The 23103-nt window shown below is 41.6% G+C and overlaps 3 protein-coding genes across 5 annotated transcripts in view; 1 reads left to right on the top strand and 2 right to left on the bottom strand.

Annotated features, from left to right (window-relative positions):
• LOC148363797 (dnaJ homolog subfamily C member 16-like) overlaps positions 1 to 9193 on the bottom strand; it is a 15723-nt gene extending 6530 nt beyond the window's left edge. Inside the window, exons 1-13 of the mRNA XM_088337837.1 lie at positions 8840 to 9193; positions 8672 to 8738; positions 7730 to 7860; positions 5935 to 6110; positions 4729 to 4913; positions 4426 to 4530; positions 4145 to 4303; positions 2702 to 2832; positions 2421 to 2598; positions 2165 to 2347; positions 2030 to 2106; positions 1863 to 1943; positions 1692 to 1781 (exon numbers count right to left, since the gene is read on the bottom strand). Coding sequence (XP_088193963.1) covers positions 1692 to 1781; positions 1863 to 1943; positions 2030 to 2106; positions 2165 to 2347; positions 2421 to 2598; positions 2702 to 2832; positions 4145 to 4303; positions 4426 to 4530; positions 4729 to 4913; positions 5935 to 6110; positions 7730 to 7860; positions 8672 to 8738; positions 8840 to 9027 — 1751 coding nt within the window. The 5' untranslated portion in view covers positions 9028 to 9193. The remainder of the gene's footprint in view (positions 1 to 1691; positions 1782 to 1862; positions 1944 to 2029; positions 2107 to 2164; positions 2348 to 2420; positions 2599 to 2701; positions 2833 to 4144; positions 4304 to 4425; positions 4531 to 4728; positions 4914 to 5934; positions 6111 to 7729; positions 7861 to 8671; positions 8739 to 8839) is intronic.
• On the top strand, positions 8647 to 15008 carry b3galt6 (beta-1,3-galactosyltransferase 6). Of its 3 annotated transcripts, XM_088337842.1 has the most exons (3): positions 8647 to 10011; positions 10692 to 10757; positions 11874 to 15008. In XM_088337842.1, exon 3 carries the CDS (start codon positions 11884 to 11886, stop codon positions 12901 to 12903), a length of 1020 nt encoding a protein of 339 aa, XP_088193968.1. In that variant the 5' UTR covers positions 8647 to 10011; positions 10692 to 10757; positions 11874 to 11883; the 3' UTR covers positions 12904 to 15008. The 3 variants fall into 3 exon arrangements, with proteins under 3 accessions (XP_088193968.1, XP_088193966.1, XP_088193967.1); XM_088337840.1 differs by lacking the exon at positions 10692 to 10757 and having other exon boundaries at positions 8647 to 8853; XM_088337841.1 differs by lacking the exon at positions 10692 to 10757 and having other exon boundaries at positions 8648 to 10011.
• LOC148363795 (axonemal dynein light intermediate polypeptide 1-like) lies at positions 13864 to 23103 on the bottom strand. Its single transcript, XM_088337844.1, has 6 exons — positions 22876 to 23103; positions 21105 to 21244; positions 19081 to 19250; positions 18764 to 18942; positions 17058 to 17222; positions 13864 to 16995 (listed from the first exon to the last, which is right to left on the bottom strand). The coding sequence occupies exons 1-6, from the start codon at positions 22954 to 22956 to the stop codon at positions 16960 to 16962; spliced, it is 771 nt and encodes a 256-aa protein (XP_088193970.1). The 5' UTR covers positions 22957 to 23103; the 3' UTR covers positions 13864 to 16959.

The following is a 23103-nucleotide window of genomic DNA, read 5'->3' as shown; positions in this document are numbered from 1 at the left end:
TTAGCCTCCTCTTGCAGCACAGCACCATCCCGGCTGATCCCACCCTCCTACGGGCTGCGAGCACAGCACCTCCTAACGACACCTGCTGCACAGACCCTGTAACACCCGAGGAAGTGAGAGCTGCTCTGAAGAAGCTGAACACCAAGAAAGCCCCCGGCATCTGTGCCATTACCGGCGAGATGCTCAAGGCCGGCGGTGATGGCATGGTGGAGTGGCTAACCCGCCTATTCAACCAGGTGTGGGAATCGGAGCAGCTGCCCACCGACTGGACCAGAGGAGTCATCTTGCCCTTCTGGAAATGCAAGGGCGACAGGCTTGTCTGTGGAAACCACAGAGGCATAACCTTACTCTCCATCCCGGGCAAGGTCTTTACCAGGATCTTGCTCAGCCGTGCCCTTCCAGCAATCAGAAGCTGCCGCCGTCCCCAGCAGGCTGGCTTTATGCCCAACCGCTCCACAACGGACCACATCTCTGCCGTCCGTTTGCTGATAGAAAAGACCCGTGAATTCCGTAAAGATCGCCATCTATATATCGGATTCATTGATCTGAAGGCCGCCTTTGACACCGTCTGCCACTCTTCACTGTGGAACATCCTCCAAGCTCTCAGAGCACCACCCAAGATCATAGCCCTGTTCAAGCTGCTCTACAGCAACACAGAGAGCTGTGTCCGTATCAACGGCATTGACTCCGACTGGTTTGCTATCTCCAGCGGCGTTCGCCAAGGCTGTGTGGCTGCTCCCGACCTTTTTAATTGCATCATCGACCATCTGATGTTCAGGGTTAGTGAGCGCATCCCCGGAGTGTCTTTCGGCAACTACCACCTGACTGACCTGGAGTATGCTGACGACACCATCATTCTCAGCACTTCCTACAGCCAGCTGAGAGACGCTCTGGGCATTTACAGTCAAGAGGCAGCGCGGCTTGGCCTGCAAGTGAGTTGGACGAAAACCAAGTTCATGTATGTCGGTGATGGACCAGATCCACCTCCCATCCAAATTGGTAGCGACATCGTAGAGCCTGTCAAGAGCTTTGTATATCTGGGGTCCATGGTGACAGACAATGGGGACCTAAAACCAGAGATTCTCCGCAGAAGAGCCCTGGCAGCATCTGCTCTGCAGTCTCTCTGGAAACCACTCTGGCGGCACCAGACCATCGCACGCAAGACGAAGCTCCGCATTTACAACCTCGTCGTACTCCCTATCCTGCTTTATGGCTCAGAAACATGGCCCCTGAACGACACCCTGGCCACAAGAATCGATGGTTTTGATAGCAGGGCTCTCAGAACCATCGAGAACATCAGGTGGCCCCAGCGAGTCTCCAATAAAGAGCTCAGAGCCCGCACGTGCCAGCCCCAAGCATCTTCCTTGGTCGCACAACGCCGCACCCGCTGGTTTGGCCATGTCCTTCGTCTACCACCAGACCATCCGACACGAGCCATTCTCCAGTTTGACCCAAAGGCCGCAGGCTGGAGACGACCACGAGGGAAACCCCGCACTCGATGGCTCGACGTCGTTGCGGGCGACCTCCAACAACACGGAGTTGCCGTAGAGGATGCAGAACAGCTGGCACAAGACCGCCAGCATTGGAAAAACCTGGTTCATCTGGTCGGCTCAACGCACAGGGACGGGACCCCCCGACCTTCGCTGGAGCAATAAGTAAGTAAGTAAGTAAGTAGTAGAAACAAGGGTTACCTCGAGGTAGTAGATTGACTTGACGCATCATCGTCAGTTTGAGGTTTCTCCTTGGTCGTTGCTTTCCGGGGTTTGCTCTCACCTGGTTCACTAACGGCAGAAGGTATTCTTCAAATTCAACATCATTATCCTTTAATACTCAATTTTATGAGGGAAGCCTTGTTTTCTCACCTGAAAGCTTGAATGATGACTGTCCCAAAAAGAATGAAAAGAGCTGAGAAGATCAACGACAGGATGGGCATCATTTCGCGCCTTGAAAGAAGATCCATCACATTTTACTAAACGCCACTGCTTAGAGACAGCTTGGGTTTAAATTATACTATAAGATCTTTCCTCACCAGTTTGAGTAGAGAAGGTCATCATAAACTTGATGGAGGTAATCAAAAGCAGTATACAGCCACTCAATAAGGAACATCTTAAAAAAAATAATAATTAAAAACTGAGATAAAAAAAAAAAAAAACACTTATCTTACAGGTGCCATCTCATTGTTTAGCTCAGGCAAAGTGGCATCCGAGGTCAGGTAGGTGGGGTCCTTCTGAACAATATCCAGATGCTCAAGGAGGCGGGACTTGTCTTCCTCACTGCCGTTCCAGCCACCAATCATGGAGCGGTACACCACCTTCCCAGCAGGGCTCCGCCTCTCAAGTATGACCACCTTTTAAGAATGTAGGAAAATATTTTCCAATCAAAATGGGAATGTTAAGATTGTGCCTTCTCGTGCCACTGACCTGAGGGGACACCACAGCCAGGTTGGGAAGCAGAGCCTGGCAAAGAGGTTGCTGTTGTTGCTGGTAAACGTACACAAAGCGGAGCACGTCCTTTTTGATGAAGGTGGCAAAGTCCAAGAAGGCTTTGTTTTGAGAACGCAAAGCTTGGTCGTCGTTTGTGATCAGTAGCACGCAATACCTGGAAAAGGACGGTGTTGTTTTATGTGAAGATTTGGAAAAACATGCTTTGTTCATTTGAAGGAAAGACAGTAAAAGTGTCCATGAGATCAGTATGGTCTTACTTCCTCCGTCTGTGAAACTGCTTGACGGGACATAGCTCATCAAACAGCTGCTGGTTGACCAGTCTGGGGACTTGCAGGAACTTATTGTTGGAGACAAACACTTCCATCATCTTCCAATTCAATCCACCCGCCTGCAAAAGCCCAAATGAATTTTTTTTTATGGACTTCGATTAACATCGATCCAGTCATGGGGGCAGCAGCCTCAGCAGGGAAGGACAGATGTCCCTATCCCCAGCCACTTCATCCACCTCATCCAACAGGATACCGAAGCATTCGTCCCCGGGGCTTCGAGCCGGTCAGACATGCCCAGAGCACCTTCAGAGGGAGGTGTTCAGGAGGAATCCCTATCAGATGCCCAAGCCACCTCAACTGGCTCCTCTCAATGCGGAGGAGAAGCTGCTCTACACAGAGTTCCTCCCGGATGACCGAGCTTCTCACCCTATTTCTAAGGGAAAGCCCAGGTGAGGGTAGGAACGGAGATCGACCGGTAAATTAAGAACCATGACTTTCAGTTAAGCTCCTTCTTTACCACGACGGTCCGGTACAGGGTCTGCATGACAGCAGAAGACAGAAGACAAGACTCTGCACGGATCCGTCTGTTGATCTCCCGCCTAGATTAACATAACTACCTTAAAATGGACACGGCTTTGTATTAGACCTTTGGGTTAGTGCGGCCCCAGTTGATGTCTACAAATTACAATGTGGAATACGATGGTTTTCAGTTCCTCATTAAAGCCTTTTCCCCTTCATACAACATCATCAACTTATCTTGAGCGTCCAAAAAAGTATGACTATCTGCATTTGGTCGACATAATTGAAGATGATCGTCTGCTCTTGATCAAAATTCCTATATACCATTGGATGTACTCCTTCTCACAAGTCTCCCTTTCTCTTTGTTTACCTCAAAATATTGTACAACCAACCTATTTTTTTCACTTATTGGGCCCAAAACTTGCAGTGATGCTAAAGTCAGAAGCAAGAGTATGACATTTATGGAAAAGAAGGCACTTGCCTTCTTAACCTCGCCAAAGAATACAGCCATAACCAATTCACAATTAGGACAAAAACTAATTAATAAGTAGTGGTTTAAAGCAAATAAAACTTCTCAAAGGTAAGACAATCTTCGCAAGTTGAAGTTTTAAAATCAGTTTTAATCCTTCTTCCCTCTTGATCCACCCACTAACTCCGCTGTACCACCTCAAGTCACATCCCATTCAAGGTAAATACATTTTTTTTTCTTGTTTACGTATATTGATTTAAGTAGTACTTATTACAATTTTTAACATGTATATACAATTTAAATCTTTTTTTACATAACGTACCAGGTGTTTGGAATCCATTAGCTGACTAAGATGGGTTTGTATCCGTCAACGATAATATATTTTCACCCAGCGATCACCACATCAAAACGAATTCACGTCATATCCCAGACATCCACTGTACCTGAATGATGTCGGCTGGATTTTTGGTATCTTCTTTAAAAAGCAACATGATGGGGAAGTTTGAGTTGAGGTTGTACTGGCGCAGTAGCTCAACGTTGCGAGTCTCACTCTGGTCTACGTAACCAAAATGAACATAGTCTCTGAAGGCAAACGCTGTTAACTGGGACACAAAGGAAAAATTTCTTTCAATATTTCATGACCAGAAACCGATACATGAGCGTTTTTGCTGTGTCTTATACAGTGAGGCAAAATCGTTGAATGAGTTGTTTTGAAGAGCCTTACCTTATAGACCAGAGGAACATTAAACTCCCGGTGAAAAAAAAGGACATTGGGCTTATTTGCAACATGCCAGCTGTCCAGAAAATTCTTGTAGTTGTCATCAGTGATCTATAAAGTAAACAAAATCATTCAAAATTGATACACTGTATTCAGGTTTGCTAGTAAAAAAAGGTTAAGTATTAGAAACACATAAAGTAAAATTGTGTTGAGTTGAAAACAAATATTCAGTCACATTCTCTTGTTCGGAGATATTTCAAAATAGTTCCAACTCGTTTTTAAACGTCTCTATACCCATGTTGTTTGTACCTTTTCCACCAAATTCTGAGGGAGGAGGTCCACAATGAACTGTCGGAGGTGTTCTCGAACGATGGCCTGATGGAAGAAAGTGACTCTCCCGTTTACAAGGCCTATGATTGAGGGAGCGCGGTGAGCTCCCAGTTGGTTGGCCAGACGGCGCTCAAATCCAAGGTCCACAATGCCGATTCCCACACCTAGCGGGAAAAAAAACCTTATAAAAAAACAGTTTTAGATATCTCACAAGAGATAGCTATAATGACACCATAACATAACTATTACAAAAAAGCATGATTATAAGTGTAATCATTATGTGAAAATACCTCACAGTGTTCAAATGACACACATACCTTGGCTAAGAAAAATATATCTATCGTTATTACAAAGTGGCATTTTCTGAGCTGTATAAATTAGTAGCTATAATGAATAAAACACACATCCTGAGAAATGCGACTTATTGTGGCCAAGCGCTACGTTGCCTCGCGTACATTATGAAGAAGGAGGGGAAAAATAGTTGCGCTACTACTGAAACTCAAAATATATTTTAAAGAGGAAAGTAAATGCGAAGAAACTTTCTAACATGAAGTGTTGACTGATTGAATATTATAGCATGGCATTAAGTGAGTAATTATTGTCACACTGTTTTCATAAAGGGTCAAAAACTGTGGGCATGATAACTTCCATCCATTATCTGCACCACTTATCCTCAGTAGGGTCGCGGGGGTGCTGGAGCCCAACCCAGCTATCTCCGGGCAGTGGGCAGGGGACACTCTAAACCGGTTGCCAGCCAATCACAGGACACACAGGGACAGACAAATCGCTCGCCCATTCACACCTAGGGACAATTTGGACCGGCCATTTAACCTGACATGCATGTTTTTGTAACGTGGGAGGAAACCGGAGTGCCCAGAGAAAACCCACGCAAGCACGGGGAGAACATGCAAATTCCACACAGGAGGTTCAATCTCATGACCTCAGAACTGTGCCGCACACGCGCTAACCACTAATTTTTCTGTCTCTTTCTCTTTCCCTCTCCCTCTTTTCTCTCTGTTTTAGTTATTTATCCCAATTTCTCTTGTTTAATAGAATTATTCCATCAATATTTTTCTATACCTGACTGTTCAAATTGCTGGAAACGCACATCCTGACCCCGAAAGTTCGCCTAAGGCGCAACAATTAAACTATTATTTGAAAAATCATGGCAACTCTATTATTTACCCAATTGCTCAAGTTCCTGCACAGTCTCCTTCCAAACAGGTTCAATGTGGATGCACGCAAAGCACCATTCGGATGTGACCTTAATGAGGTACGGCCTCTTGTGGCTGTCTGGAAGTACATCGCTGTTAAACTGAGCGTGGTGAAGAAAATACTTGCTGTCTGCAAAGTCTCTGGTTCTGGAAGAGACAAGAGATAACATAAATTCATTGGGACAACTTGGGCAAAGTTCCAGGTTGAATTGTATTGTCTTTATTGTCACTGGTAACCACATAGTGAACATTGTTAGCAAGGAGATCAGACAGTATAAACATGTAAAAAAAGGCTTAAGAGAAAAATAATATAAAGGAATGTCAGGGTCAACTCATAAATATTTACGAGGTAGTGTTTGGGAACTGGCTTGAGATGCAAAATTAGTGCAATGACAAATACTGCAATAACATTTAGCAGCAACAAAAAAAGTCAATAAATAAGATACGCATTATCAATTTTCTATCCATTGACAGGATATATATTTTTCACAGTTAGACATACACCTTTTCTGAGCTAAGGCATAATTTTTCTTTCGTTAAAATTTCTCAATTTATCAGTTATCATATGTAAATTGACAAGAGAGACGAGGAAACATAAGTGGTAAATAGAATATTCAAAGTACAATAAATGAATACATAATAAAAGAAAAAGAAAAATAATACTTGTAAGCGTATGCCTATGGTACTCCCTAAAGCAAATAATTACCCAAATAACTGTATAATGGCAGACGGCAGATAATTTAGCTAATATGAAGCATAATTTTCATATTCTTTGACAGTTTTGTGCTGCAAAACAGGCAAAGTTTCAAAGCACGTTATTGTGCCAATTCAACTAGTTAAGAAAAACTGACCTAGAGTATGAAATGCAAAATCTTGAAGCGTTTACCTGGTACCTTGCCAAATTTAAACACAATCTGAAAAACTTTTTCAAAAACTCTGAAAATCATTTTCTGGGGCATTTTTCCAAAAAGGGTATTTGAAGACGACCAGTTTATAGTTATAAAACCTCTGCAACCGTGTATTTTACGATAACCAAATTTTCAGACATTTCGAAAAAGTTGTAAATGTTTGACTTCTCTTTTCAGAAGTAAATCAATGATTGTGCACACTTGCGCATAGTAATCGTGCGTGAAAATGAATCATGAATTGTGTTAAGCACGTTTGTTTTCGGCACTGATTTTAATACAGAGTGTATATCTGCGTATTGTTCTTTTACAAATTTTATTTGCTAACCAAAGTGACAATCATTATTTGAACTAGTTACTATGAGCAAAGGTATTCAGGGCTAAAGGAGGCGATGTTTGTTTTATCAATACAGGCCCGAATGCAGGCGAAACATACAGATGGCAACAAGGAATGTCCGACAGTGCAGAAATGCTTTTAGGCGGATTTTTTTTTTGTCAGCATAATAGTTTTTTTGGGAGTGAATATTATCCAAGGTTGGAATCACTGCACAGTCCTGGATGTAACAATTCCATGTTTGCAAAGAATGATCTGTTGAGCGGACTACCAGGGGACTTATTGGTGAGCTATCTCTGCTTTATAGTTGTAGGGTGTCTTGTTTCAGACTTTTCAGGATGTTTCTGTGATGAGTACATTTTGAATCTTAAATCCCAAGAGTTTAAGCTTTCCAATGATATGTATTTCAGTGACTGGTGACATCATGAAGACACGACTTTGCCTCTCAACAGTCGACATTAAGGGGTTAAAGGGTGATCAAAAAAATATTTAAAATTAATATTTAAAATAAACATAAACAGAAGTACCTGTAAAATTGAAAGAAAGACTCGTCAAAGAAGAAGTTGTTTTGGTAATGTTGATGTTGGGCAAACGGTCTGGTTTCATCTACCTGCCCATAGCGGTCAAAGTTAGCCCTTCGCTCCTCATTGGACAAAATCTGTGAAAAACAAGAGGAAAATAAGTGAGTGAGGCAATAATATAATACAAATGAAACAATGTAGAGAACAATTGAGTATGCTTGTGTGGGTAGAGGGAACTTCCCGGAAATGGAGGACAATCATGTTTCTGCCATTAGGTATGTATACATGCCGGCAATGATCTAATAAAACATATTCCCCGTATTCCAAATAAGTAAACCCATGTAAACAAGCACAGGAATAGGATTAATTAAGGTCTTAGTCTAACTGTGAGTATTTCGATTGCAAAGGTTGGGTTCATCGTTTCATTATCTACTTGTAGCAAAGAGACGGATGATACAAGCAGACTCATGTTTACCCGCTAAAGAAGCCTCATGGGTATAATTCCTTTTTTCTATGGCATTTCAGTTTTGTTTTTTTTGACGCAAATATTATAGTCCATATAAAGTGAATGCAACAATTGTATTCATAAATGGGTATAATTCCTTTTTTCTATGGCATTTCAGTTTTGTTTTTTTTTGACGCAAATATTATAGTCCATATAAAGTGAATGCAACAATTGTATTCATCCATGTGTAATGGAAGTCTATGCTTCTGGCAAGTCATGTTCGAGCACAACTTCTTAACAGGCGGGATGCAGCTACGGAGCACAAATTTGAAGCAAAACAAAGCACAATAATATGTTGAGTTTGAAGGGTGTCATGAGTTAAATCAGGCTTTGATGTCAAAAGTGAAACACAGAAACTACGTATGTTTGCGTCATTACATCACTCATTTTGAAATAAGGTGTCGTCAAAATTCAACAATGTGGCAGTTTATTTTAACACATACCTCATACGACTTTGAAACTTTGATAAACATATCTTCAGCAATTGGGTTTTTATTCTTGTCCGGATGCCTGTGAAAAGAAACCCATTTAAAATGCGGAAAGCCCATATAAGGGCAAGTGGAATTGCTGGAGTAACAAGCACGACTTTTGTTTGAATGAAGATGACTTACCATTCTTTGACAAGGTTTTTATATGCCTTTTTTACTTCTGCTTGGCTTGCACTCCTGCTGACACCCAAAACGTTATAAGGATCAAATCTCGACGTTGTTTCGACCAAATGTTCAGTAAAAAACAGCAGGAAGATGGCGAGTGCCAGTAGGCATGGCCCGGGATGTCGTCGCTTTCTCTCGGCTGTCATCTTTCGTCACAAGCCGTCTACGATAAGAACAACGATTTAGCAGATAAACCCGTCGGGCTAAAATTAAATTCAGTGTTTAAGTGCTCATGTTTTAGGTAAATAGAGACATTTTAGTGTTCTAAAATACGGAGGTCATCTTTCCGGCTAACATGGAAACAGGAAATAGTTAAGTAGGCTTCCGTTTGTCAATTTCAATAGCGCAAAGTATTACAACCATCAAAATATATTTCTTCTGATTTATTTTATTTGGAATATTTAATAATTAAAATAGTAAAAATTATTATTATCTAAAAACATTGGGGGGGACAAGATAAACAAAACAAAAAGAATATTCATTTTCGAAAACAAAGTCAAGGAACTGGTGCAGCATCTTGGTAACGGGTAACCTATCAATATGAAAAACGTAGATTCAAGAATTTACAAACAATGACATTTAAATTAAGTGTTGCATTTTTATATCTTATAATGTAGCAGATACCCCTGGTCAAAACGCAACAACACGTCATCGCATCCGTCAAGGTAATCTTGCAAATCTGAAGCACGATGAGCATACTACCGCGCACATCCAATTAAAGGAAGCGTTAACGTTGTTCTTTATTTAAACAAAAATATAATTATTGTGTCTTTGGGTTCCAGTTTTACATATCCTTTGAATAAATGAAACTCTCACGATATTTTTTTTTTTTAAAGTAATGTCACTACGTCTTATTTTAAGCATTTCCGGGGCAACGTTTCCGGGTTTTCCCCCATTATTTCATAGGAAATATGAAAACTACCACGTCTATGCATCCTCCTAGGGTTTAAGCCATATTTCTGCACCTTTTCTTTTCATCTCATTCTTGTACGATGCACGTTTTTATTTTGAATCGAGAGGGATGCTTTAGTATACTCCGCGTCTGGTTTCGGTAGTCAACGTTAACGAAGCTTGCAACGGCCTGTCTTGGATCAACTTGCATCACCCAAAATCGCCACTTCCCTGCACAGGTAATTCCATTATTTTCATCGAAAGTGTTTGCATGACGAAATTGGTTCCTTGCAGCAAAATTAATTTTATTATTTATCTCGAAATGTAACTTATTTTACTTGCCACATGAACCATAATTCCTGCAAATACTCAGTGTATGAAAAAATGTTTAGAATTATAACAAAAAGGGGATTCCTACATAAAAGTTAGTCGATAACAAATTATTGTGACTGTGACACAAATTGGCACTGACAGCCCATTCAATCGCACATTAGACCCGAAGAATTCGACAATTATCTGTTCCGAGGTGTCGGGGGGTAATTGACCAATAGCAGTGGATAGAGATCTACAGTGTACAGTATTATATAGCTATTATGTTCCAAACTGCCAGTAGCCCAGATAAAAACATCAATAACAATTACATAGTATACTTGAATGTCATCTGCGTAGCAAGGGAAACTGATTTTATACTTGCGAATAATATCACCCAATGGAAGCAACTGCTAACTGCTGAAAAGAAGGGGGACAAGTACTGAACCCTGCGGAGCACCTCAGGTAACACTAAAGGGCTCAGATGTCATTTCACCATATTTAACACTGTGCGTCCTATCTGAGAGGTAGCATCTGAACCATAAGAGGACAGTTCCTGAGAGACCAATCCATTTTTCCAACCGTTCTAGTAAGATATAATTGTCCACAGTGTCAAAAGCAGCACTAAGGCCCAGCAGAAGAAAGAGTGACGAAGCGCCGGAGTACATAGTACATAGTAAGTCTTACTTATGTGTAATATAAGCTGGTCGAATGGAGCAGCGGGTGGATGAAGAAGTGGGGAAGATACGGCAACAGCAGGTTTGAAGTGACTTTGTTGTTTTACTTTAATTGCCTCCTCATTTTAGATCATAGTCCCTACAGTCAATTGGTTACGGCCATGCAACCAAGCAAAGGTTAATCATTTGTGTGTCTTCTTCATATTCCTTGATAACGCAAGCTTTGTTTCTATGGTTATCATATTTTTTCTTCAAAAATAAAGTATTGCATTGTATGCTGCCCTCGCTCCCAAGTTTTATCTATTTGGCGAACTAGACAACTAGCGAACGAGGTCCCGAATAACTGGACTTATTTTCTTTGTGATTGCTGTTTATTCGGGCAATGGCCTCGACTATTACCCTTAAAAGCTCTTAAAACTGGGACAAAAATGTAAAAAAAATGGTGCTGTTAGGTTTCTAACTAAAACAATCATTTTGTGCTCAGCAAAAACTCTTATGTAAATGTGTACAAAATCCTATTATAAACAAAAACAGTATATCCAATCTGTGTCATAGAGACAATAATTGTCCGACGACAAATGAGGAATCTTTCACAGTGTGTAACGCCGTGCTTCTGTAGTGCTATAATCTCCGTGTTTCTGCTGCGGTCACTTTCTTTTCCAAACCAATCCACCTGTTGGACTCTAGAGGGCGCTTAAGACCACTCTATTTATACCACAAGGCGAAACACATTGCTTAGGCACAGTCTTTTCGAAGCACGCGGATGTTTGAACTGACTGAAGAAAGAGAAAGGCATTGTGGGAGGTAGTTCAGCCAAAAGCATGTTATAATTTTTTGACCAGGATTTTTTTGACAATCGACAAATAGCAGACAGGTATCTTACAGACGTAATTAAATTGTAATTTCATAAGTTTGTGAACAGGCTAAATAGTCGTATAGTAGTTATAGATGTATCGTGGGGGAAATGCCAAGAAAGAAGCTAAAAAACATATTATTCCAGGCCCTAAAGTGAAAGCGTCATAAGGTGGGGGCGCTGTACCCCGGCGACTACCGTATTAAAGAAAAATATCCTCAAGTATACATCTGTAAATCCCCTTTTTTGTCGTGTACAACAGGCCCAGCAGAATGAATTTGGTCCGCCTGGTGTGCCGGCACAAGACGGCGCTGTTCCTATGCAGCGTGTGCACCTTTGCCGTGGTCTTAGTCTTCTTGGCCAAATGCACCTCGGAAACCTTGAAGCAGGGGCACGCCGACCCGCCGGGTTTAGCGCCCCGCGCCAGAGCTCTGCTTCCCCGCCCGGATCAGCGTGATCGGTCCCCCTCATCCAAAGACACCTCGGCGTTCCTCGTGGTCCTCATCACCACGGGGCCGAAGTACACCGAGCGCAGGAGCATCATCCGGAGCACCTGGCTCTCCAAACGGGACTCTGAAGTCCTGGCCATGTTCGCGGTCGGAACTCTGGGGCTTCCCAACGAAGACCTCCAGAACCTCCATGTGGAGCAGGGGCGACACAAGGACCTCCTCCTGCTGCCTGATTTAAAAGATTCCTACGAGAACTTGACCATGAAGCTGCTGCACATGTACTCCTGGCTGGACCAAAACGTGGACTTTCGATTCGTTTTCAAAGCAGACGATGACACTTTCGCCCGTTTGGATCTTCTTAAAGAAGAACTGCGAGGAAAAGAACCCGCCCGGTTTTACTGGGGGTTCTTCTCGGGGCGAGGTAGAGTGAAGACGGCGGGGAAGTGGCGGGAAAGCGATTGGGAGCTGTGTGACTTCTATCTCCCGTACGCTTTGGGCGGCGGGTACGTCCTGTCGTCTGACCTGGTGCGCTATGTGCACCTTAACGCGGGGTATTTGAAGACGTGGCAGAGCGAGGACGTTTCTTTGGGGGCGTGGCTGGCGCCGCTGGACGTCCGGCGAACGCACGACCCGCGCTTCGACACGGAATACAAATCCCGCGGCTGCCATAATAAGTACTTGGTGACGCATAAGCAGAGTTTGGAGGACATGCTGGAGAAGCACCAGACGCTGCAGAGGGACGGAAGGTTGTGCAAGGAGGAGGTGAGGTTGCGGCTCTCGTACGTGTACGATTGGGCCGTCCCGCCGTCGCAGTGCTGCCAGAGGAAGGAGGGCATTCCTTGATCCTGCCTCTTTTATTTGAGGGACCTATCCTGTTACGTCGTAATTCGTTACAGTTCGCATGCAGGCCATAATCCCATTGGAAACGGAAGAATACCAGGATATCCGTCACGTAAACCAAAGGTGGCACAGGGGTCTTCAATGTGTTGCCGCAGGCACAACACTGCCCCCTAAGGACAGCTATGGTGCCCTAACCTGTTCTGAAAATAGCTCACCATTGTTGTAAAACGATTTTTTTAAGTGATTGACTAAGTCTATTTAACAATACTTCCAATAACCTTCTTAGTAATAACAATATAGTTACAACATGATCAGTTGTTATTTTAGAAATGCATATAAAACTGGGTGCCCTGTGCGCTAATTGGTAACAAAACATAAATCTCAGCTTGAAAAAGGTTGGAGACCCCTGCGCTAGAGAAAAATGGCACATTTCTGAGGTCAGGGGATCAAACCTTCCCATGGGGAGTTTGCATGTTCTCTCTGTGCTTGCGTGGGTTTCCTCCGGGCAATGCGGTGTCCTCCCACATTCCAAAAAAAACATGCATGTCAGGTTAATTGGCCGGTCCAAATTGTCCCTAGGTGTGAATGAGAGAGTGACTGGCTGGCAACCAGCTGGGATGGGCTCCGCCGCCCCCGCGACCCTGCTGAGGATAAGCGGTGCAGATAACTGATGGATGGATGATGACACCAAACCCAGGTCCCACTCACAACTGGAGCTCTATTTCTTCTCTTTGTCTCTCTTCCTATTTTCTTTTTTTTCTTCTCACTGTCTTAATCTATTCCCTTTTCTATCTCTCTTTCTTTCTCTCTTTTTCTCCGTCTTATTTTTTTCTTGCTTTCTCTCATTTCTTTTTTTCTCTTGATTTTTCTCTTTCCTTTTTACGCTATCTTTCTCTTTTTTCCAATTCTTTCTCTTGCTCACTCTCTCTCTCGCTCTCTCATTTTCTCTTCTCATTTTTTCCCTTTTTCTCTTGATTTTCCTCTTTCCTTGTCTCTCTTAACTTTCCTTCTCTCTTTATTTGTTTCTTTTTTTGTAGTTTCTTTCTATCTTTTTACTTTCTCCTTTTTTATGTTTTAATATCTTCCCCCGCTGCAAAATTCCTATTGTACATATATATTGGATGGAGCAATTGTATCCAGTTACATATATTATAAGCCTATGCTTTTGGAAATCCACTTTCCGATCACTCCTTGCAAATTTGCGTGACAATGGAGCTAGCTTTTGTAACGCAGAAGAAACAAGCACAGTACTTGATTTTAGTGAGTGAGTTGTATACAATAAAAGAGAGTTGTATATAATAACCCTGTGTATATGTTTGCCTCTAGGCATATAAAAGTTTCAATCGGATTATTCGAAATATCCAAAATTTTGCCAGTGGTACTCACTACAGGTTTTGCACCCTCTCAATTTCTGTTTTCAATCGGACTATTGCCTGCGTGTAAACATAGTCAATTTGAAATTCATTTTAACTTTTAATGTTCTATATTCTAGCATTACATTTGTATAAAGAAAAACACAAATGATAAATGCCTTACCATTATTACTCTTGGTACGATCACTGTTGATTTAAAACAAATCAGCGATAAGCCTGGACGATGCTAAGTTAGCGTTAGCACTGCACTATATACAAAATGCCCTTTGGGTGCTTGAGTTTTCAATTTTTTTCTAGAAGATGCAATCTTTTCAAATCCAACTCGATGCAAGCAAAAATATTGCTTTTAAACCCGTGTAAATCCTTTCCGCTCTGCTACTTTTTGCTCAACTTTCCGTTAGGCTCAGCCCCCAAATCCCTCCCAAAACCTCTTGACCAAACATATGTACACTGTTTACATTTTCGTTTGATGGCTTTTCCATCTGGAGTTCATACCTACCGTTACATGTTGAAAATACTTGTAAAAAGATGTATTTATTGTTAATTTATTGTCAAGTAAGCACACTGGTTGTAGCGGTGAAAAAAACGATAGTTTTTTTTTCGCTAGTAAAGTTGCACTGTGGCGAAAGGACAAATTGTGGAATGTGTTTTCAACTCGTTTTTGATGTGACGGTTGTTTTTAGTTTCCTATTATACATCTCTGGCTGTTATTAAAAAGTGATTCTGTTGCATGTATTATTTGTCTGGGTGGGTTTTTATATATTCAGCTCCTATTCCCCGCTTAGCCGGTGGTATTAATAAAAAAAAAATACTTGTTATTTTTACCATAATTTACATTAAGAACATAAGAGTTAGTCGCAAACATTAAACCATAAGTGGAAACCCTTCTTAAAGTCCCAGTGTGTAATATTTGACCACTAGATGGCACTGTTGTCCAATGCAGACGAAAACCAGCGCCACAGCAAGCAGCAAGACGACAAACATAGCAGCAACCTTAGGTAGGAATCTAGGGATTCCACTATGTCAAGTCCTGTTTATTTGAGACACCCTTAATCACAAAGAGTCTCAAAGGGATGCACAGGCCACATATTATTGCAAACTACAGACTATTATGACACCACCCCCTGATCTAAATCCTACATGAGGGCAAGGAAAAACTCAAAAACCTCAACATAAGGAAAATGAAACCTTGAGAAGGGACTCCACATGAGGTAATCATGTAAAATAAATTAAAATTTCTCAACTTATGATTTTTTTTTAAATAAAAAATTCACATAAGAGGCACAAAATGTTACATACTGTCCCTTTGAATTAACTGAGTTGAGTCAATGTAAACAATACATATCAGCGATTGCATGATAAATGTATTTCTTATCAACAAGATAACTGATAAAATCTTGCTTCTTGAGACTGATGCAGATAACTGATTGCCCGTCTCTGTGTGCCCTGCGACTGGCTGGAAACCAGTCCAGGGTGTCCACTGCCCACTGGCGAAGATAGCTGGGAAGGGCTCTGGCACCCCCGCCACCCTACTGAGGATAAGTGGCGCAGGTAATGGGTGGACGTACATTCTTTGAATTTTTCCAACAAGTACATTCTGTTTGTAAATGCAACATCCATTGCCGCCTGGTCATCCTGGAAGGGGGATGACCTCATGTGCGGTCCCCTCTCAAGGTTTCTTCATTTTCCTCATGTTGAAGGTTTTGAGTTTTTCTTTGCCATCATGTAGGTTTTAGATCAGGGGATGAGGTCATAATAGTCTGTGGTTTGCAATCGTCTGTGTCTTTGAGACTCCTTGTTATTAAGGGCTATATAAATGAACATGACTTGACTTAAACCATGTGACTGATCTTGGCCAAGCGTCTCCAGTGCCTCGTCACTTTATGAAGAGGTTGAGAGGAGACACGAACAAGTTGTGCTAATACTTTAATAGAAAATCAAAATATAATATATTGAGGAAAGTAAATGCGAAGAATCTTTATCAAATGTGGTGTAGGCTAATAAAGTGAGTAATTATGGGGTCTGTATTATTTATCAGGGCAGCACGGCAGAGCAGTGGTTAGCGCGTGTGCGGCACAGTTCTGAGGTCATGAGATCATACCCCCTGTATGAAGTTTGCATGTTCTCTCTGTGCTTGTGCGGGTTTCCTCCGGGCACTCCGGTTTCCTCCCACATTCCAAAAAACATGCATGTCAGGTTAATTGGCCGGTCCAAATTGTCCCTAGGTGTGAATGAGCGAGCGGATGGTTGTCTGTCCCTGTGTGCCTTGCGACTGGCTGACAACCAGTTCAGGGTGTCCCCTGCCCACTGCCCGAAGATAGCTGGGATGGGCTCCAGCACCCCCGTGACCCTACTGAGGATAAGCGGTGCAGATAATGGATAATGGATATTATTTATCAGGCCAATAACTGAGAGGCCATATTTGGCGCTTACTGTTTGACAACTATTGGCCTGATAATTATCGCACATCCCCGAATAAACATAATAATAAAATAGAGAATTCCATATATAAATTAAAGAGATCAAATGATCAAATCTGCTGTTTTTTGCAGACCTTTGCCTTTCAAAGGCTATTTATGCATGCAACAAATTGCATTTTTTTATTCTAACCGGGATACAGACTTATATATACATTATGTATAGAAGAAATTGGATTGAGAGGAACATTTGATCCACGGACATGAAATCACTTCTTCGCCATGAAGAGCCCTTCCAGTTGGACCTAAAGAGAAGAATAAATGTTAAGGTAGTGAGAAACATTTTGGGGTAATGGTGATTCCCGACCTTGAGCTGCTGGTTGTTTTTTCTCAAAGTCTGAATCTCCTCTGTGCGATCTTTTTCCTGCGCTTGCTGTTTTTCAGCTGCAGTTTTTTGCACGTCCATGCGTTTCTTTTTCTGGAGATCCAGTTTATGCATAAGTTCCTCTTTTAAATTCTCCAAATCTGAAATCTAGAAATGATTAAAACGAGGGGGAAAAAGGATTTAGTACATCCACTTACTTCTGTGACGTTTTAGAATTATTCTTGAATGTAAATCAGCCTTTGGAGGTGAACTTTGACCTTCTTTAAACACCTTTTCATATGTTTTCATCCATCTGATGAATATCAAAACGTATCAATAATACGTATTTCATTCCATTTTTATTTGTAAGAATTAATTACCTTTTATTTTAATTGTTTTTGATTTACTGCGGTTTCATCAATAGCATAAATGTAAATATATATTTATGTTAACTCCATAGTATGGAGGAATGATAAAAACTCAATAAATTATTAAACTTAAGTGAAGGGCTTAACTGGTCGAGTGGTTTTGTTTATTTTTGATAAATATTTCTTTCATAATGATAATTGAATAATGAAATGAAAATTGGGGAAAAAAAACTGTCTTATTGTGATTGCAATATACCACAAATATTTGGCCTTTAGAAATTTATTTTTTTCAAACACTTATTGGGAGGGATAAGCCTAGAATGTAATCACTGTGTAGTTTTAATAAACCGGTATATTTATTCTAATAAAAAATAATAATCGATTCATTGAATGGGATTAACTGCAATCCCTGTGAGGATAAGCAACTAAACAATAAATGAGTGAAAAAATGAAATAAAAAATAATATAAATTGAAAATGACTAATTGATTGGAAAAAATATATAAAAAACAAATTTTAATTTTCGATTATTTAAGTTATTTTTAAAAAATGAAGTTAAAAAGAATGTATTTAAAATAAGATAAAGTAAAACAAATTTGATACAAATGTTTTAAAAGAATAATGATTTAATTAAATAAAACAAAATTAAATATGAATGGAATTAATTTAATTGAATTTCAATGCAAATTAAAATATTAGTTTCTCATGATTACATTACCGATATGCATCACCTGTGTTCGCTCCTTTGGCGCCAACTGCCTTGGACTCTGATTGGCTCTCTGTCCCTATTTAAACCCATTCCCATCTGTCCCCTTTTGTCAGTCCGTCTGCGGACCTCAGTTAACACTAAGCAAACCTTTTTCGACCCTGACTCCCACCTGTTTTTTACTCCTGTCTGTCCCCCGGCTTCGACCCGTTTTTGATCCTGACCACGTCTACTTTCCCGCCCCGGCTTTCGACCTATTTGGTCCCCGATCACGTCTACTCTCCTTTCCTGGCTTACGACTCGCTTACGACCGTGACCACGTTTCTGCTCTTCTTTCCCGGCTACTGACCCGTTTTTCCGTTCCTAACACCGCCATCGCTCGCCACGGAAGTCCCACTTCCGCGTTCAGAGCGACCTGCTTCCCGCGCCCTGCGATCACTGGATCGTGGGGGCAACCCTTTCCTTTCTTCTAATAAAACGTAACGCAAGTGGGTCCTGTCTCCGTTCTGGTCCTGACATAGTTATTATTAAATATTTACCTGGAAAGGCTACTAGGCACTTTTTAGATCAGTCCTGAAATATCACCCCAAATCAGAATTTGCTCAATGTTGTGTTTTATACTTCCCCCTTACTTACTCTTTCCTTTAGAGCCACCTTGTCTTGTTCATCATGCAGCGCTTTCCTCACGCCAAAAACCATACTGCTTTCGTAAAAGTTCTGATAAGCCGCGATGGTCATTTGGATTTCGTCTCTTACTCGAAGCAACATGAGACCCCTCTCGGCGCAGATGAGAACCACTTGCCTGATCAGCTCATCTGAAGGACGAAAAATGAAGTGGATTATTGTAATTCCCTGCTCCCCGGACTCTCCAAAAAGAATGTCAAAGGTGATTGTTTTCTTATCTCTTGAATAATATAGCTAGAGTCCATTTCTCTCCCAAGCAAACACCTTACCGAAGCACTCGGTGTATAACTGCCGTCTCAGCGGACAGATTCCGGTCTCCATGGCCCGCGTTTGAAGGAGCTTCTTGTCCAATTCTTCTTCCAGGTTGACCACGTCCACACGAGTGGAAGCTTCGTTGCAAACTCTTTGAACCCATTCTTTGTTCGCCTCCTCCCATTTCCTGATCAGAGAAACGACAATACAATAGTTCCTTGCCGTTTTGTGGTTCAACTGTTGCATCCTTGGTTCATCGCACATAGGTTTTGTAAATAAATACTGGGAACTTCGAGGAATTACGGTGTCACTTTACAAGGGCCAGAACAGTCAAACCAATTAAAGAACAGTCTTCTGTCCCCAAAGAGCCGATTGGAGCATTTTGAATGAATAGTTCACATGCCTAGTGACAACTGAATAACCCCATATACAGGCTGCTTGCAAGCAATCAAATCAGGAGAAGAGCCTGAGTCACATCATTTAACAAATAGAGGTTTCTACATTTAACACTTGACTGTGCTAAAGGATGATTGCATTCATATTGATACCCAAAATCAATTCGCTACTATGTGTCACGAACAACAACACGATCAGGACCCAAGCGCGTGACGTTACTCACACAAGCCTTTTATTTTACGGGAAATGGGGAGGTCTTGCACGTTAGGCAGCAGTCTGGCGTGAAATGATAGGAAGCCAGAGGTACCAATTGCCCGAGTTGATATCGGACAGATGGGGTTGATACCGGACAGGACGGGACATACAGGATAGATAATGAAACAGGATATCGAAAATAAACAGGACAAACTAGACGGAAACGAAAAATGGAGAGAATAATGAACAGCACAAACTAGATGGGAACGAAACTGGAAACTGGTATTAAACAGGACAGAAATAAACAGAAACAATACCGGACAGAGAATACCAACAGGAAACAGGACCGAGTCAAAACCCCCGTCTTGCGGGGCAAAGGTTCGTTGACGGACTGACAAAGGAAAAATGAGAGCACTAAGCTTAAATAGACGGAAAGCCAATCTGTCAATGAGCTCCAGCTGGCGCCATGGCAACCATGACACTATGCTTGTTTTACTTGCAAAAATGAGGTCCACTGCTGCTCAAATGCAAGACACAAACTAAATGGAATACAAGGGACGCGATCAAACCCCAATAGGGAGTATGGGGTTTGCGTTTTTTTAACAGCAACAAAAAAAAGAGAGCGAAGGCAGCGTGGGACCGGAACTCCTGGGGAGATCTTGAGAGGGAGTCTTGCGAGGGAAACTAAAGAGGTTGTCCCGACCAGAACGGAATCAGGACCCAAATGCGTAACATTGCGTAACGTTAACCACAAGTTTATTGATAGAAAGAGGAAGGGCAGCGCCCGCGATCCGGTACTCGCTGGACGCGGGAAGCAAGCCACTCACACAATTGGATCGTGTTCCGAATACGGAAGTGGATCTTCCGGAGCGAGAGATGGCGGTGTCGAGGACGGAAAAAACAGGTCGATAGCTGGGACAGGAGAGCAAAAACGTGGCCGGAATCAAAAACGGGTCGCAAGCCGGGACGGCAAAGCAAACGTGGTCGGGGTCGAAAATGAGGTAATGCTTCCGTCTTGGAGAAGAAGAGGGACTGAAGGTGCCAAACCTTCACAGTCTCATCTTTTTACAAGTTGCGCTTGTACACGGCTTGCTAGAAGCATGGAGTTACATTACATATGGATTGATACAACTGTGGAATTTTGTCATTGGGGCAGCAAAACAAATGGATATGTCCAGGAGAACTAAGAAAAAACACAAAGTTATATAGTGAATAAGCTGGAGTTAGCTTTTATCATTCGTCTCAGTATTACAAGTCCCACAGTGCTTTGCGGCACCAAATTGCCTGGATGAGGGTAAGTGCATGTATGCAGTAGTAAGGTTTATGCTTTGGGGGAAATCACCTAATACGGTTGGTTATAGTACATGTTAACAGCACAAATAAAGGGAATACCGTATGTAGTAACGTAAATGCAGTAACGTAAATAGGTGACGGACTCATAATTATTTACCTGGGTGGAAACATGAGATTGAGAATGTCTTCATTTTTCTGCTTGATCTCTTCAAGTGTGGCTGTGATGGATTTTCTGTGACGGAGCAAAGAATCGACAGGCTGCTGAGGTTTCGGCTTGATGATTTTTGCTGGACGTGCCTGAATCAAATCATATGAAAACAAAATAATTCACTTTATAAAATGGTTGATGTTTTACTTCATGGCAAATGTTTTTGTTGTCATGTGCGTTCATGTTGAGGTTTTTGAGGTTTTTCTTGCCCTCATGTAGGTTTTAGATCAGGGGATGGTGCCATAATAGACTGTAGTCTGTAGAATAATCTGTGCTCTGTGCAGCCCTTTGAGACTCCTTGTGATAAAGGGCTGTACAAATAAACGTGACATGACTTGACTTGATCATGTACTAAGTCAGACCAAAATTAGTTGGAGCTGGAAAAACAGCTTTAGCATTGTGAAAATAGTCCAAATGAAAACTAGCTGTTTTCTGCCGTTTGCTATAATCAGAAAATATAGCTGATTAATTATTACTTCATGCAATTTTTTTTTGTTTTTGTTTGAATCAAATGTTTATGCTTGTCAGGACCAGAACGGAAACAGGACCCACTTGCGTTACGTTTCTAACAAGTTTTAGAGGAAAGAGAAAGGGCTGCGCCACGATCCGGTGTTCGCGGGACGCGGGAAGCAAGTCACTCTTGTACTCGGATGGTGCTTCGAACGTGGAAGTGGATCTTCCGTGGCGAGCGATGGCGGTGTCGGGGACGGAAAAACGGGTCAGTAGCTGGGACAGGGAGCAAAAACGTGTTTGGGGTCGGAAGCGAGTCGTAAACCAGAATAGGAGAGAAGACGTGGTCGGGGACAAAAAGAGGTCGAAAGCCAGGACGGAAGAGTAGACGTGGTCAGGATCAAAAACAGGTTGAAGCCGGGGGACAGACGAGAGCAAAAAAACGGGACAGGTGGGAGTCAGGGTCGAAAAGAGGCTTGCCTAGTTTTAACTGAGGTTTGCAGACGGTCTGACGAAAGGGGACAGACAGGACTGGGTACAAGTACTGATCAGGAGCCAAACACAGCCCGTGGAATTTGGCACCTCCCAATGTTCATTTCTCCCACAGAAATGAGCGGGCACAACTGAGTCACATCAGTAATAATGACAAAAAGGGCACAAAAAAACGTTTTAGGTATGATCATATATTACATTTTTTAAAAGATGTTTAATTTAAAATGTTTTGGGGAAACATTTTGTATGGGTGCTTTGCCTCAGTATTTAGAATTATGTTTATTGACATTGTTTTTGTTTTATTTAATAAAAAGGTCTGCCTTTGCTATTCTTTGTATGATTACAGAAATCCCCACAACCATTTATTGCTACTCTCGTTGCTGCAATTTGACAATACAGATTCAGAAATCACCAATATCTTTTTGCTGTTTTTTATGCACAACAAGAAATGACCAAACTATTATCTCTGGGATTTCATTTCAATTTTGAATAATACTGAGTCAGTGAAAAGTATTACTATTAATTTATTCTGAACAGCTCTACTTTGTTTTTATTTGACTATAACAGATACTATTGTTATTTTTATTTTGAAAACATTTTCGTTGGATTATTAAACAAGACAGCTGTTCTATATTTGACCAGGTACTGAATTACTCACTTTGATTTCTCAAGAGTTGATTTATTGCACTTTCCAGCCTGTGAGTTAACTATCTCTCTTATAGTCATCAAAATATGTTTTGATAAACCAAGAGTATTTGTAAAAGCAGGTACTACTCACCTTTGCTGATTTTCTATCTGCACTTTTCGGGATTAACACAGGACGATCATATTTGAGGAGCGATTCAGCGGGTGCGTTCATTGTGAGCTACATAAAATATTTTAAGATCGAATCCCATTGCTCATTGTTTTTTGTTTGAATTCAAGCATCGATTATAAAGCATTGCATTGCTGATTTAGGACGATTGTTTATTTACTGTATGTAATCTTGTCATTACGTCATCAGGAG

Source organism: Urocampus carinirostris, chromosome 6 (assembly GCF_059441175.1).
Source record: "Urocampus carinirostris isolate Australia breed hairy pipefish chromosome 6, RoL_Ucar_1.0, whole genome shotgun sequence".
In the NCBI taxonomy this organism is placed as follows: Eukaryota; Metazoa; Chordata; class Actinopteri; order Syngnathiformes; family Syngnathidae; genus Urocampus; species Urocampus carinirostris.
The sequence above is the reverse complement of the archived record's forward strand: the minus strand, read 5'-3'. Positions and strand labels throughout refer to the sequence as shown.